Genomic DNA, 13,102 nt, shown 5'->3' with positions numbered 1-13,102 from the left:
GGAAACATCTGCAGTAGGCACTTCACAAAACCTTGGTACATGCAAACTACATGACAGGCCACAGAGTCAGTACCCTACACTAAATCAAGATATTTGCTATATGTTCAATTTGTACAATTAAGTATTAAAGTGACTCTCTAGCCTTCATATGCAGTTTAATGCACATTTGTGTCCCTTTTGGGTTGATTCTACATTTTACCCTCTGCCTGCCCCCAGCCATCTTCAGTGCGAAAGATGTGTTCTGCTGAACACATCTCCTTGGAAGTCATGTGCTTACAACCAGTCAACTGCAGCACTGGCTTGGCAAACGCTAAGGGCAAGCATCCGTTCACCCCCTGTGAACTTTCCTGCCACTGATTAGCTGCTTCAAGCAAGAATTGTTGGCCCACAGTGGAAGAGGACGGTTGCATAGTAATTTTTTTTCTTTTGTTTTAAGAGAATGCATATTAAAGTACTAATAATATTATAATAGAGATAAATATGATTTAGATTTTATATGGTTAAACACTTTTATTGTTGTGTTTTTTGTTTTTGTACGTGGAGCTCACCTAATGCATAGTGAAGTAAATGAGCTAAAACATTCAACTCATCTCCAAATTCTTCATTTGTAAATATGTCTCTTGGAACATTATTTTCCAAGCAAAGGTTTATAATGGTCAAGAATAAAAAATATCTTTGTTGTACACAATTTTAAAACCACATATTTCTTTCACATGACACACGCTCTTGCGTTAACATTGCCTTGGATATAAACAGGTACAAGTGCACGCTTCTGTGATAAAGTAGATTGGTACAATAATCACTCTGCCCCCAGCTTCAAGTTGATTAGTATAAGTAATCCAGCACGTATTTCCTGCTTTAACTGGCATGTAAATCATCCTCTTTGTAAAATCCGCCTGAGCTGCCGCTGCCAAGACCAGCTAACAAATGCTTGGATTTTAAGCACGTTACTGCTATATAGTACTTGCTTAGGTTAATTATGCAGACTGATGACTATACACAGATCATAAATATTGTCTATGAAGCTTTGTATAAGCCAAGAGTTGCGAAGTTTCACAAACCTAATGCCTCGATATATATCACAGGCTATTATCATAAAGTAACTTACGTTAGATACTTTATTGTGTACTTTATAGTGTTTGCCTGTACTATAAACATAAATTAAAGCTGACACTCTCCCAAGGAAGGTGAGGCTGATCCCTTTACTTCCAGCTGGAGTTTTTGGTTCCCTTGAGTCACTGTAGAGAGGGTTATTTTAAGAGACATCATTTTTCCCATTGGAAATCCCCTTTGTGTCTCCTAAAATTTCAAAGTGAGTCCAGATTTGGACCTTCTTGCTCACTGTGCTTTGCAGGATATCAACCTCATAAATAAGGGCATAATAAGGTAAATAAATAAATAGATTATTTGTTTGTTATTTTTTTTTTTTAAACTAAGATCAAGTGAGAGGGAAGGCTCGCTCTTTTGGCCTTAAGGCTGATAATAAACAGATGGCTGAGGTGTTTATGTAGAGCTCCTGGATTAGGTTCTCCTTGTTTTGACACAGAGCTACTGGCCTGGTAAGCACACTATGGATATAGCCTTACTATAGTTGATTTGTGGTGGTCTACATTTTTACAATGTCAGTTTTGGACTGGGGCCTTGATAGAGCCTTTTCTTTCATTTTTCCCCTCACACTGGGGCTTTGTGCTCTTCTGTCACTGAAAATGCCATACTGATGTCAGGTTCTTGAAACCGTAGCTTTTGGCTCTCACATCCATTTGAAGACTTCAATCTGGCATTACCTTTGTTCTCCAGGAAAGGAAGAAAATAGCTACATATCTCTTCTGAGAGTGTAGCCCCAGATGAAGATGATTGAAGACTTGGTGTCCAATGTGTCCTTACCACACCATCATCAATTTCACTGAGGTTATTAAAGCATGAAACCTCAAGTTTTTAATCCCTTTGTGACACAGATTTTACCTAAGTGACAGGAACTGTTTTTCCTTTTTTAATCCAAGAGTCCCATTTTCCATATTTTATACACCCACACAAACCATCTTTAGGCTAGGTTTCCACTTGGTTTTTTTTAGCTAAAAACGCCCATAAAAACGCCAATAGCGCCACCTGGCGTTTTTTTTGTGAAAAAACGCAGCAGCCAGATGTTAGCTGTTCTTCAATAGGAAATCGCAGAATGCCATATCCACTTGGCGTTTTTTTGTTTGGCGTTTTTTCAGTCCTCTTTGGCGTTTTTCTGCTTTTTTGGGCTCTGTGGCAGTTTTTCAAAATCGCAGCATGTTGACACTCTGGCGTTTTTTGCAAGGAAATCTTGGCGTTTTTCTCCAATAGAAGTCTATGGGAGAGAAAAAACGCCATGAAAAAGCCATGTGGGTTTATTGCCTTGGCGTTTTTTATGGCGTTTTTTCCACAGTTACAATGCAGAGGATGGACCCAGTATCTGTGTGTCCTACGAGAAATAGGCTGGAAACAAACAGTTTCACACAAAACAAAGTTCTACACCATTTGGAACAAACATGCCATTACAAACAAACATACGCGACGCATCAACTGGATCCTGCGTGCCAAAAGCAACAGCAAACAATTTGCACCATCATTTGGGGCCAATCTTCCTAGAGGAGCAGACATTCGGAATAAAGCATGCCTTACAAACCACAGAAAAGTGACAAAAGGGTCCGCCGGGGCGTTTAAGTAGAACTCTACCAAGTAAATGACATCAGGGGGCAGATACTTGCCATTTATCCGAATCCCTTTTAGCTGGGTGAAACTTCTAACTTGTAAAGGCTGGAAAAACTGCCTAAGGTCAAAAAAAGCAATTTCCACAGAAAGGCTAAAACGCCAGAAAAAACTCCAAAAAAACCCCGCCAAAACGCAGAAAAATGCAGTGGCAGTTTTCTTGGCGTTTTTCATCAAGAAAAAAAAACGCAGGACAAAAACCCAAGTGGAAACCTAGCCTTATTGCATTTTTGTTTTTGAGTATGAATAAAATGTGAAAAAAAAATACTACTAATAGGCTAGGTTTCCACTTGGTTTTTTTTAGCTAAAAACGCCCATAAAAATGCCAATAGTGCCACCTGGCGTTTTTTTAGTGAAAAAACGCAGCAGCCAGATGTTAGCTGTTCTTCAATAGGAAATGGCAGAATGCCATATCCACTTGGCGTTTTTTTGTTTGGCGTTTTTTCAGTCCTCTTTGGCGTTTTTCTGCTTTTTTGGGCTCTGTGGCAGTTTTTCAAAATCGCAGCATGTTGACACTCTGGCGTTTTTTGCAAGGAAATCTTGGCGTTTTTCTCCAATAGAAGTCTATGGGAGAGAAAAAAACGCCATGAAAAAGCCATGTGGGTTTATTGCCTTGGCGTTTTTTATGGCGTTTTTTCCACAGTTACAATGCAGAGGATGGACCCAGTATCTGTGTGTCCTACGAGAAATAGGCTGGAAACAAACAGTTTCACACAAAACAAAGTTCTACACCATTTGGAACAAACATGCCATTACAAACAAACATACGCGACGCATCAACTGGATCCTGCGTGCCAAAAGCAACAGCAAACAATTTGCACCATCATTTGGGGCCAATCTTCCTAGAGGAGCAGACATTCGGAATAAAGCACGCCTTACAAACCACAGAAAAGTGACAAAAGGGTCCGCCGGGGTGTTTAAGTAGAACTCTACCAAGTAAATGACATCAGGGGGCAGATACTTGCCATTTATCCTAATCCCTTTTAGCTGGGTGAAACTTCTAACTTGTAAAGGCTGGAAAAACTGCCTAAGGTCAAAAAAAGCAATTTCCACAGAAAGGCTAAAACGCCAGAAAAAACTCCAAAAAAACCCCGCCAAAACGCAGAAAAATGCAGTGGCAGTTTTCTTGGCGTTTTTCATCAAGAAAAAAAAACGCAGGACAAAAACCCAAGTGGAAACCTAGCCTTATTGCATTTTTGTTTTTGAGTATGAATAAAATGTGAAAAAAAAATACTACTAATAGGCTAGGTTTCCACTTGGTTTTTTTTAGCTAAAAACGCCCATAAAAATGCCAATAGCGCCACCTGGCGTTTTTTTAGTGAAAAAACGCAGCAGCCAGATGTTAGCTGTTCTTCAATAGGAAATGGCAGAATGCCATATCCACTTGGCGTTTTTTTGTTTGGCGTTTTTTCAGTCCTCTTTGGCGTTTTTCTGCTTTTTTGGGCTCTGTGGCAGTTTTTCAAAATCGCAGCATGTTGACACTCTGGCGTTTTTTGCAAGGAAATCTTGGCGTTTTTCTCCAATAGAAGTCTATGGGAGAGAAAAAACGCCATGAAAAAGCCATGTGGGTTTATTGCCTTGGCGTTTTTTATGGCGTTTTTTCCACAGTTACAATGCAGAGGATGGACCCAGTATCTGTGTGTCCTACGAGAAATAGGCTGGAAACAAACAGTTTCACACAAAACAAAGTTCTACACCATTTGGAACAAACATGCCATTACAAACAAACATACGCGACGCATCAACTGGATCCTGCGTGCCAAAAGCAACAGCAAACAATTTGCACCATCATTTGGGGCCAATCTTCCTAGAGGAGCAGACATTCGGAATAAAGCACGCCTTACAAACCACAGAAAAGTGACAAAAGGGTCCGCCGGGGTGTTTAAGTAGAACTCTACCAAGTAAATGACATCAGGGGGCAGATACTTGCCATTTATCCTAATCCCTTTTAGCTGGGTGAAACTTCTAACTTGTAAAGGCTGGAAAAACTGCCTAAGGTCAAAAAAAGCAATTTCCACAGAAAGGCTAAAACGCCAGAAAAAACTCCAGAAAAAAACGCCAAAACGCAGGAAAATGCAGTGGCAGTTTTCTTGGCGTTTTTCATCAAGAAAAAAAACGCAGGACAAAAACCCAAGTGGAAACCTAGCCATAAAACTCTGATTTGAATGCAACAACATCCCCTGAGTAAAATAACACCCTACATAGATTTGTCCTTTATTTTATAATGGAGCTAAACGGTCTTTGGACTGGGGCAAAAAAGGGTTATTTAAAAAAAGAAAGAAATCATTGTTTTTAGGGCATATTTGTAGTGGGAGGGGTTATGAGGTGTTTGGGCATCTATTTTAGTCTTTTAAACTTTTTAAAAATTTCCTTATGTTTTCTATTTATTATTATTTTTTTTACACTTTTTATTTTACTGGACATCCCTCAGGGATCTCTCTTGAAACTGCATGGTACCCCTATGATGTCATGGTGACATCACTAAGGTCTGCTTATTTATTATAATTTTTTTATATTTTGGTAACAATTTAAATTTGTTATTTTTTTTTACTTTGATCTCCACTGCTGCTTTTTTACATCTAATATTGCTTCCGGTAGCGTCAGGCCTGACCCAACAGGCAGAGAATGCCCCAACTTTGTAGAACATACAATTATGTCCTCTGTCATCGAGAGCATGTTTTAGAGGATGTAATTGTACATCCTGTGTCACGAAGGGGTTAACTTAAATCACAGTGCTTCTCTGCCTTTTGGCTAATATCAAGTGAGTATGTGATCCTCTGGTTTAAGGCTTGGATAGTTTGAACCCCCGAGGTCACTTGGAGCCCCAGACAAGTCCCAGATGTGGGCACGTGTCACCATGGATGTAATAGTTAAAGTTACAGTAAGTATCTTTTTTTGGACACTGCTGGTAACTTTACCAAATGCCTTGGGAATCCTCCAAGCACTTTTTTTTTAATTTCATCTGCCATTAGGGCCAGACTGTTAGGCTTAGTATGCAATGCATAATAATATAAAATAAAATGGTATGCTATATCACGTGTGTGTAAGTGAAAAAATAAAAGTGATAAAGGAAGTGAGAAATAGTAATAATAATGATATACTTCCCAAATAGCCGCAGCAACCCAAAATACATACCTAATTTCAAGCAAGTTAGTACTTATCACTATCACAACTCCCATCACTCACTACACACATACACTATTAGAATATTTCATATTTATAGCTAATTCCTTTAGATCACGGTATATATATTATCCGTACACCCAATCAGGCAATTATACATTCCTATTTAGCTATAACACCATTAACACATAAATTAGCACACAGATATAACACTCTCGATATATCTTTATTGATAGATTGTAGCCAACTAGACGGTCTTTTATTTATTTATTTTTTTACATTGTTACATTTATGTTATAAAGATTGTTACATTGTTATATTTTTAAACGATACAAGATAGCTTTCTTTTTCTTCTTTACTCACTCACGTCGAGTGAATTAGTACAGTCGTTCACGGCAATTCTGAAACATACGTCCCGTTTGGAAGGTCGCTTCTTGTCATGTACAACTGACGAAAAAGCCGACAATACCTGAATGTCTTCACATTGACCGAAAAAGCCGAAAATAGCCGAATACGCTTGAGTGGCTCCACACTGAAAACGTCAGAAGACACGTCAGAAAAAGCGACGGAACTTACAGATAAAAAGACGAAGATATCGAAAACCAAACAATAATCCTTCTCTTGAGGAAGCCACACGGCGAAACGCGTCAGAAGGACTACAGCGGATTTATTATCATTTATATAATTTATTTATCATTTTATTCACGAAGAAAACATCATACGGGACTTTCCCCTCCCCCTCCCTTTGGTGGACTTCATCTGCTTTTAAATGCACTCTGTGCATGGATAAACTGTGAGTGCAATCGAAAGAAGTACTTTTGCTTTTATTAAGATACTGCACTATGTCCAGTTTTATTTTTTAGATCTTATATGAAGATCAATTAAAGATTCTACCTTTTACAACATTTGAGAGGCCTGAAGCATTCTGTGTGTTTGTGAGTGCATTCATATTTCCATACACTTTTCAGTGTTTATAAGATTTACACTATATATTTGTTTTTCTTCCCCATATGTACCTGCGCCCCAATCATCTGTATATATTAGTATGCAATGCAGAGAACAATTCAAAAAAATTCTGGTTACCCCCTCCCTTACATGATTCAAGTGGTCCTTCTCAGTGGGAAAGAACCACGAAGACCCAGCACTCCTGCTGGCCTTCAGGCTGAGAAAGAAAGCAATGGGTTGAATATCCCTTCAGAGAGTGAAACGCCAAAATATGAAGATTGTGGGATCTGGTGCCTATAAATGGACATCTTTTTGGCACTTTGTCTTCACAGAGAAGCGTTGACCACTGGGCTTCAAAAAATATATAAAAAATAGAGGAATAATTGATACTTTGGCCGCAAGGTATTTTTGAGTCCACAGGAAGGTCTTAACCTGTACACAATTTACTGTCTGCATCTGGTGAGGTATACATTTGACACATAATACTGGTAAATACACAAGAGGCACTTACAGACATTTATGAATGTTAGCCTATAGGCTGGGACATCCTACCGGTAATCTAGTTTTTGTCACTGTCCTCATGCAGTGACCATGTTTTTTTGTATATAGATTTTATGTATGCTTTTTTTCAAATGTTTCTATTACATTACAGCTATTACAGGTGGGAAAGAAGGGGCATCATATCACTTTGAGATGATCTTAGGATCCAAAATCCACTGTGGCTCATCCGAAGTACCAGCACCTTGGGCTTTAGTAAAAAAAACAAACACCTCCTCCCCCCCTTTTTGGATAAGATCAAGTGAGTGTCTATCATAAAAAACGTGATCTTCTGGTGTGGATGAGACAAGAAGTCTAAGGTGCTTCTTGGAGACCCAGAGTGATCTGATCGGTTTCCTTGTTACTGGATGTTCTTATACTGTGCATGTAATATTACAGAGTTAATAAGTGCACCAGAAGCACTAAGGAGACTTCCTAATGCATCTTATTTTTCTCTCTTCAGCCCAGTCACATTCTGTAGCTATCATAGCATTCCACCCCCCCCCACATTATTGCAGTTTATGTGTGTATGGGTACCTATTATTTTTGTCATTATTTTCAATTGAATTGTTTATTCATGATTTTGCAGGACTTTTAAAGATTTACTCATCCTGCTGGCTTTTTTGGCTGGGGAGAGAGATTAAGAAGAGGTTGCATTTCTCTTCAGGAGTGGGGACCCAGAAGATGCAATGGCCTTACAAGGTCACAGTATTGCCCTAATGTCTTTACCATTAGAACACGGTACCTAAAAGACAAACCATTACAGAAAAAAAACATACGTCTGGGAGGATCTAGACTACTCTTGTGGTCTATATTTTTTATCTGTAACAGCAACAATAAGATTAATCTCCCTCCAAATTGCAGCAGGTTATTTTCACCTCATACCGTTTTTGTTTATGAAATTAAACCACACTGTGGGTCTGTAGGACAAATTGAGGGCGAAGATTTTTCAAACTGATTAAGAAGCAGAATAGGGTGGGCATCATCTGGGAGGCAAGTTCATCCAAATGGCCAATTGGTAAAATCAGGTGTGGTCCAAACACACTTACTGAAAGGGAATACAGACCGTAAAGGTCTCCAGCCTAATGTCCTGCTGCTCTGTATGGCCTCTTGCTTGCATGGGGAGTTGCAAATAAAACACAATCCTGAAAATAGAATTATCTGTCAAATTATAAATATCTTACATATGCTGCCAGTCAAGTATCCCTGAATATTTAGGCTAAGTTGTTCCTGAGTTGGTAAGAAAGTACAGAAAAAACACCACAAACGCTGCTTTCCAATAGTATGGAATGATTACATGTGTGTTTAGTCAAGCAGTTCCGTCCACCTCTGGAGGGAACTGGCAGGATGAAGGGAAGGACATCTTGGCGACCCCTGCCGCAAACATCATATTATGCAATAACAAGAACTTGACAATATTTTTCAAAACTTAAATCAACCAAATACTACTAATACAAATGGTGGATGTTTCCCTTTAAGGAATGATGCTATTCTTAAAAAAAATGCTAATGAACAAATACAATCATTCAATCTGAAATATGTTTATTCCTCTTCCTATTACTACAACATACTGTGAATTCATAGAATTTAATTTCTTCCTGTTATAAAATCTGTAATTATAGTTTGCGGGATATTCCAGAGCGTGCCTTCTGGAGTAAAAAAAAAAAAGTTACTGTGCATTTCTCGTAGCAAGAGGAAAGAAAGGTCATCAATACTATTCTTATGCTGTGCTTAGTACAATGCAAACATATATACTTCCCAGGCCTGCAGAGTGTCGTCATTGGAAGCCTCATAAAAGCTCATAGATGCTTCAAGAATACTGCTCTCCCCTTGTCTACATAAACCACGTCATTATTAAAAAGGATTTCAGGCAACAGCCCAGCAGAGAATTAGCTAATGATCCAATTTCAAACTGAACAAATAAAAAAAAGAGGAATTTTTATAATACCATTGTTTTTAGATTTGCTCTTAATGGTAAAATTTAATTAAAAGTGCTTATTTCTAGTCCCTTTAGGGGCTATATAATGCTTTCTCGTGACTTATTAAATCTTTGGCTTTTATGTTAAATTAATGCTTTTACATTCATTTTAAAATAAGCCTACGAAGGGATATGATTGCATTGTAATAAAGAAACATTGCCTTTCCATGCGTCATAAATTGGGCTGGGTAATGCAGCGAGCAGCTTGGCCATCCAAGGAGATTTGTTTAGGGCAGCCTTCACTGTTGTTTTTTTCTCCGTATTGATTATATGAATATGCAGCTTATGGGTACCAGGTTTCCTCCATTATTTCCTTTTACCCTAATGTCTATATTAATGATAAAGTCTTAATTGTTTCCTGATGTCATGGATGTATGGCAAAATTCGGGGAGTGCTGCTCTGCTGCCAGCTTCTTGTGGCTGATCAGCATGCTATATGGTTCACTGGATCCGCACATTTACAATACCTGTGAAGCCCAAATTACTGTATCAAACCAAACCTCCCATGTGCCTCTCTTTGGGAACCACATTTTTTTCACTGTGAAAAATAGACATATTGAACATATATAAATAGTGGAAGCCCCACATAGGAGTGACGAATGGGAAACATAGTTCTAAATCTATAGTTTGAGATTAGACACTCTGAAACTTAGATGAAAAATATTATCCTTTACTAAAGAATATCAAGCAGCAGTATGCTACTCTAAAACTCTAAACTAAGTTATTATGATTGGATACGTCATACTCAGCATGCATAAAGTGGGCTATTTGTGTACTGAATCAAAAGAAGTGTTTCCGCTTACACTTTAAATTTGAAGAGCACATGATGTTCTGAGTGCAGAATTCACAATAGTATCCACTAAAACGAATGCCATTTAGAAATAATATGGATCACATACTAGAGGGAGCAATTTCATTTTTTTTATTCTTACAACCATATTACCAGATAAATGAAAATATGAACTCGTCTATTTTGAAAAAGAAGACAACAAATGAGCCTGTTATCTAAATAATGGTTTTATTTACTACTGACCCATGACAGGTACACAAACATAAAGTACTATCATCTCCAGTCAAAACCTTTACACATTACAGGTAATTTAAACCTTAAGATTGGGTCTTAATAGAACCTATGGAATATTTAAGCAGAATGGGGGCCATATCATAAACTGCTACCACATTCAAAATTAATGCAAAACAATAAATATTGGTTAAATCTGACACAGTAATTTCTCTACAGGACACCATGTTTTAACTTGTGAGTTTTTTCTACTGCCTGGCTCAGCTGTGATTAGGTCTCATCTACTATCTATATTGTTTTATACTACTATTATTATATTATTGTAGTTAAAATGCTGTGTTATATACTTGTTCAGTTAATATCTGCTAATATTATAGGATAGCACACGTCCTGTACTGGCGGTAAGGTGTAATGGCAATGATCTCATGGCATTGTCACAGAAGAGTACTCCCGTGTATGTGCTGGCCTGCAGCTGCAAAAGCCATTCCCTGCCAAGCTGTGTATGCGAATAGTACTCATGAGCCAGAATAATGAGATCAGAGACACAGTTATAGCTGCCACCTGTCTGCGCCTGTCACAGCCCATACCTGTCACTGCATCCCTGTGTCACCTCCTGCAATTCTAGGGGAAGTAAACAAGATGAAAGTAATTAATCGGATATAAAGGCACAAAAGTGGAGTGACAGAAAGTGGGCTAAGAACCAAAGTGAGCTGTTAGCTAAAATACAGTAATTCTGTGAAACATGCGACTGATTTACAGATGAAAACATTACCCTGGTAAGATTAACAAGCCTTTGGTTTTAAGATGCATCCATGCTTCATCACACAGATTATCCTTCATTGATAGAGGAGAACTATACATTTTAAAATTTTAATGCTGTATAGTCCCTGCTTTTGTAATGTTAGTCAAAGTGTTCATTGCCATATTGCAAACTCTATTCACACCCCATGTCATCGTTGCAGTACCGCAGACGTTAACGGAGTGATTTAAAAGATTTTTGTAATAAACATGTGCATTCGGGTTCGTACACATTCAGAGAGCTCTGAATTTTTATTTGCATTTTGTTGCTTTCACACTCTCATTCACTGTTTGCACCCCGTATTCTCAGTGAATCCATCTGCATTATTCTGGCTTCCTGGAGTACTTCTGCAAAAGGGCGTTCCGTTTTACGAAAACGATGCGGGAGGCCTGGATAACAGAGCTGATACGGGAGAGTAGCGTGCAAAGAAAGAAGACAGAGGAAAGAAGACAGAAGAACAAGAAAAGAAACAGAGTCGTGCAAAATGAGACAAGGACATGGAAGTGGTCGGCAGATGAGGCAGCGGGAAATTGAGAAAGCATCAGAGTGAATGAGAGTGTGAGAGAAAGAGTGAGGTGACAATGAATTTCTTTCCAGATGGAAAAAGCCCTGCGAATTTTGCCTTAAACATACGGGCAGGAAACAAAATTAATTGTCTGAAAACATATGGACCAAAAAATGTGTCCGGATTGTTTATTTTACTCCATTTAAAATGCCAATGGTGGCGATTTATTGGCGCTTTTTCTTGAAATCGAGGTGGCTGTATGCATGTGCTTTTCAGTAGTTATGGCTGGCTGATAAACTGAAGTACTGAAGAATGTCTGAGAATACACAGAAGCAGACTGACATGTGCAAGGTCTGTTCTTTCATCACCACAGAGCAGCCAACCTCCCAAAATTCCAGGTGTCTAACTCGTATGTTTGGGATGTGGCTACAGGCTGGATGGGGCATGGTCACACACCAGGCCCACCAGCCCATCATACCCAATGAGCCACCTTGTAGCACTCAGCTTCAGAGGGCAGTGGCGCTGCTATGCAGGGCAGTGCCTGAAAATCAGGACTGTCTGGTGAAAACTGGGACACCTGGGAAGTATGTAACCACTTCTTTCCCCCTAGCACTGCTTGCCATCATCGTACTCTGGTACTTGGTTCCCGAGAAGGCAGCTAGAGGAGGAGAAGCAGTCTGTTTAAAGACAGGAAAAAAACAACAACAGACCAACAAGGACTTAAAGGTAGTATAAGAAGATAAAAAAGTGAATGAATGTGGAAGTGATGCATTGCTTTTGCTAAAACCTTTCTATCTATACATACAGGCTTCAGAGATGCTTGGCTCACCCGCTAAATTCTATGGGGGTTAAGATCAATTTTGGTGCAAAAGTGAGGCAATAACCATTGAAACCAAAAGGCTGCAATGATTACTCCAGTTTTACCAGTTTTCGCTAGAATTGTTTTTATACACAACCCCTGGGTTCTATAAAATTATAACACAGTGGAACATGCTTCATTTGAATAGAGATGGTTTAAAAGCCTGTGGCATATTGTCTTTCTGAAAAAGAGAGCATTGATCCTGACAAGCAGAATCACCACAGCAGGTCTCAGAGTCAACTTGATATCACAGCCCCACTGGATACAAGCAGCTTTTACTACACATTCGAGATTGCTGTTCGGAAGAGGTTAAACAGTAAGGGGAAAAGAAAGTGTTGGCTTCTGGCTGAGATTGTGGAAATATTAACACAGAAGGAAGTTCTTAATTGTCTTGTTATGAGAGAAGCAAGAATACCTTGGAGTGCAGAGGCTGACTTAGCGAGAACACTCAACGGCTTGGAGGGTGTTTATTTCCTGTAATGTTCACATGCCAAAAGCCTAGAAATAAGAAGGCTGGGAAAAGCCAGTAGTACAGTGTGACTTTTTGACCTTGTGTACAGAATTGCTCAAGTGGATGAATCTCACCATCAGCATTACTTCCCA

At 38.8% G+C, this 13,102-nt stretch overlaps 1 protein-coding gene across 1 annotated transcript in view; it reads right to left on the bottom strand.

The window, feature by feature from the left end:
• LOC149297932 (actin-binding LIM protein 3-like) overlaps positions 1-410 on the bottom strand; it is a 48,363-nt gene extending 47,953 nt beyond the window's left edge. The window contains exon 1 of the mRNA XM_089488123.1: positions 200-410. Within this exon, the coding sequence (XP_089344249.1) occupies positions 200-410 (211 nt within the window). The remainder of the gene's footprint in view (positions 1-199) is intronic.
• Positions 411-13,102: the final 12,692 nt, after the last annotated feature.

Source organism: Sceloporus occidentalis, unplaced genomic scaffold (assembly GCF_023333645.1).
Source record: "Sceloporus occidentalis isolate IW3139 unplaced genomic scaffold, rSceOcc1.0.p SCAF_36, whole genome shotgun sequence".
Lineage (NCBI taxonomy): Eukaryota > Metazoa > Chordata > Lepidosauria > Squamata > Phrynosomatidae > Sceloporus > Sceloporus occidentalis.
Note: the sequence above shows the minus strand (reverse complement) of the source record. Positions and strands in the feature narration are given on the sequence as shown.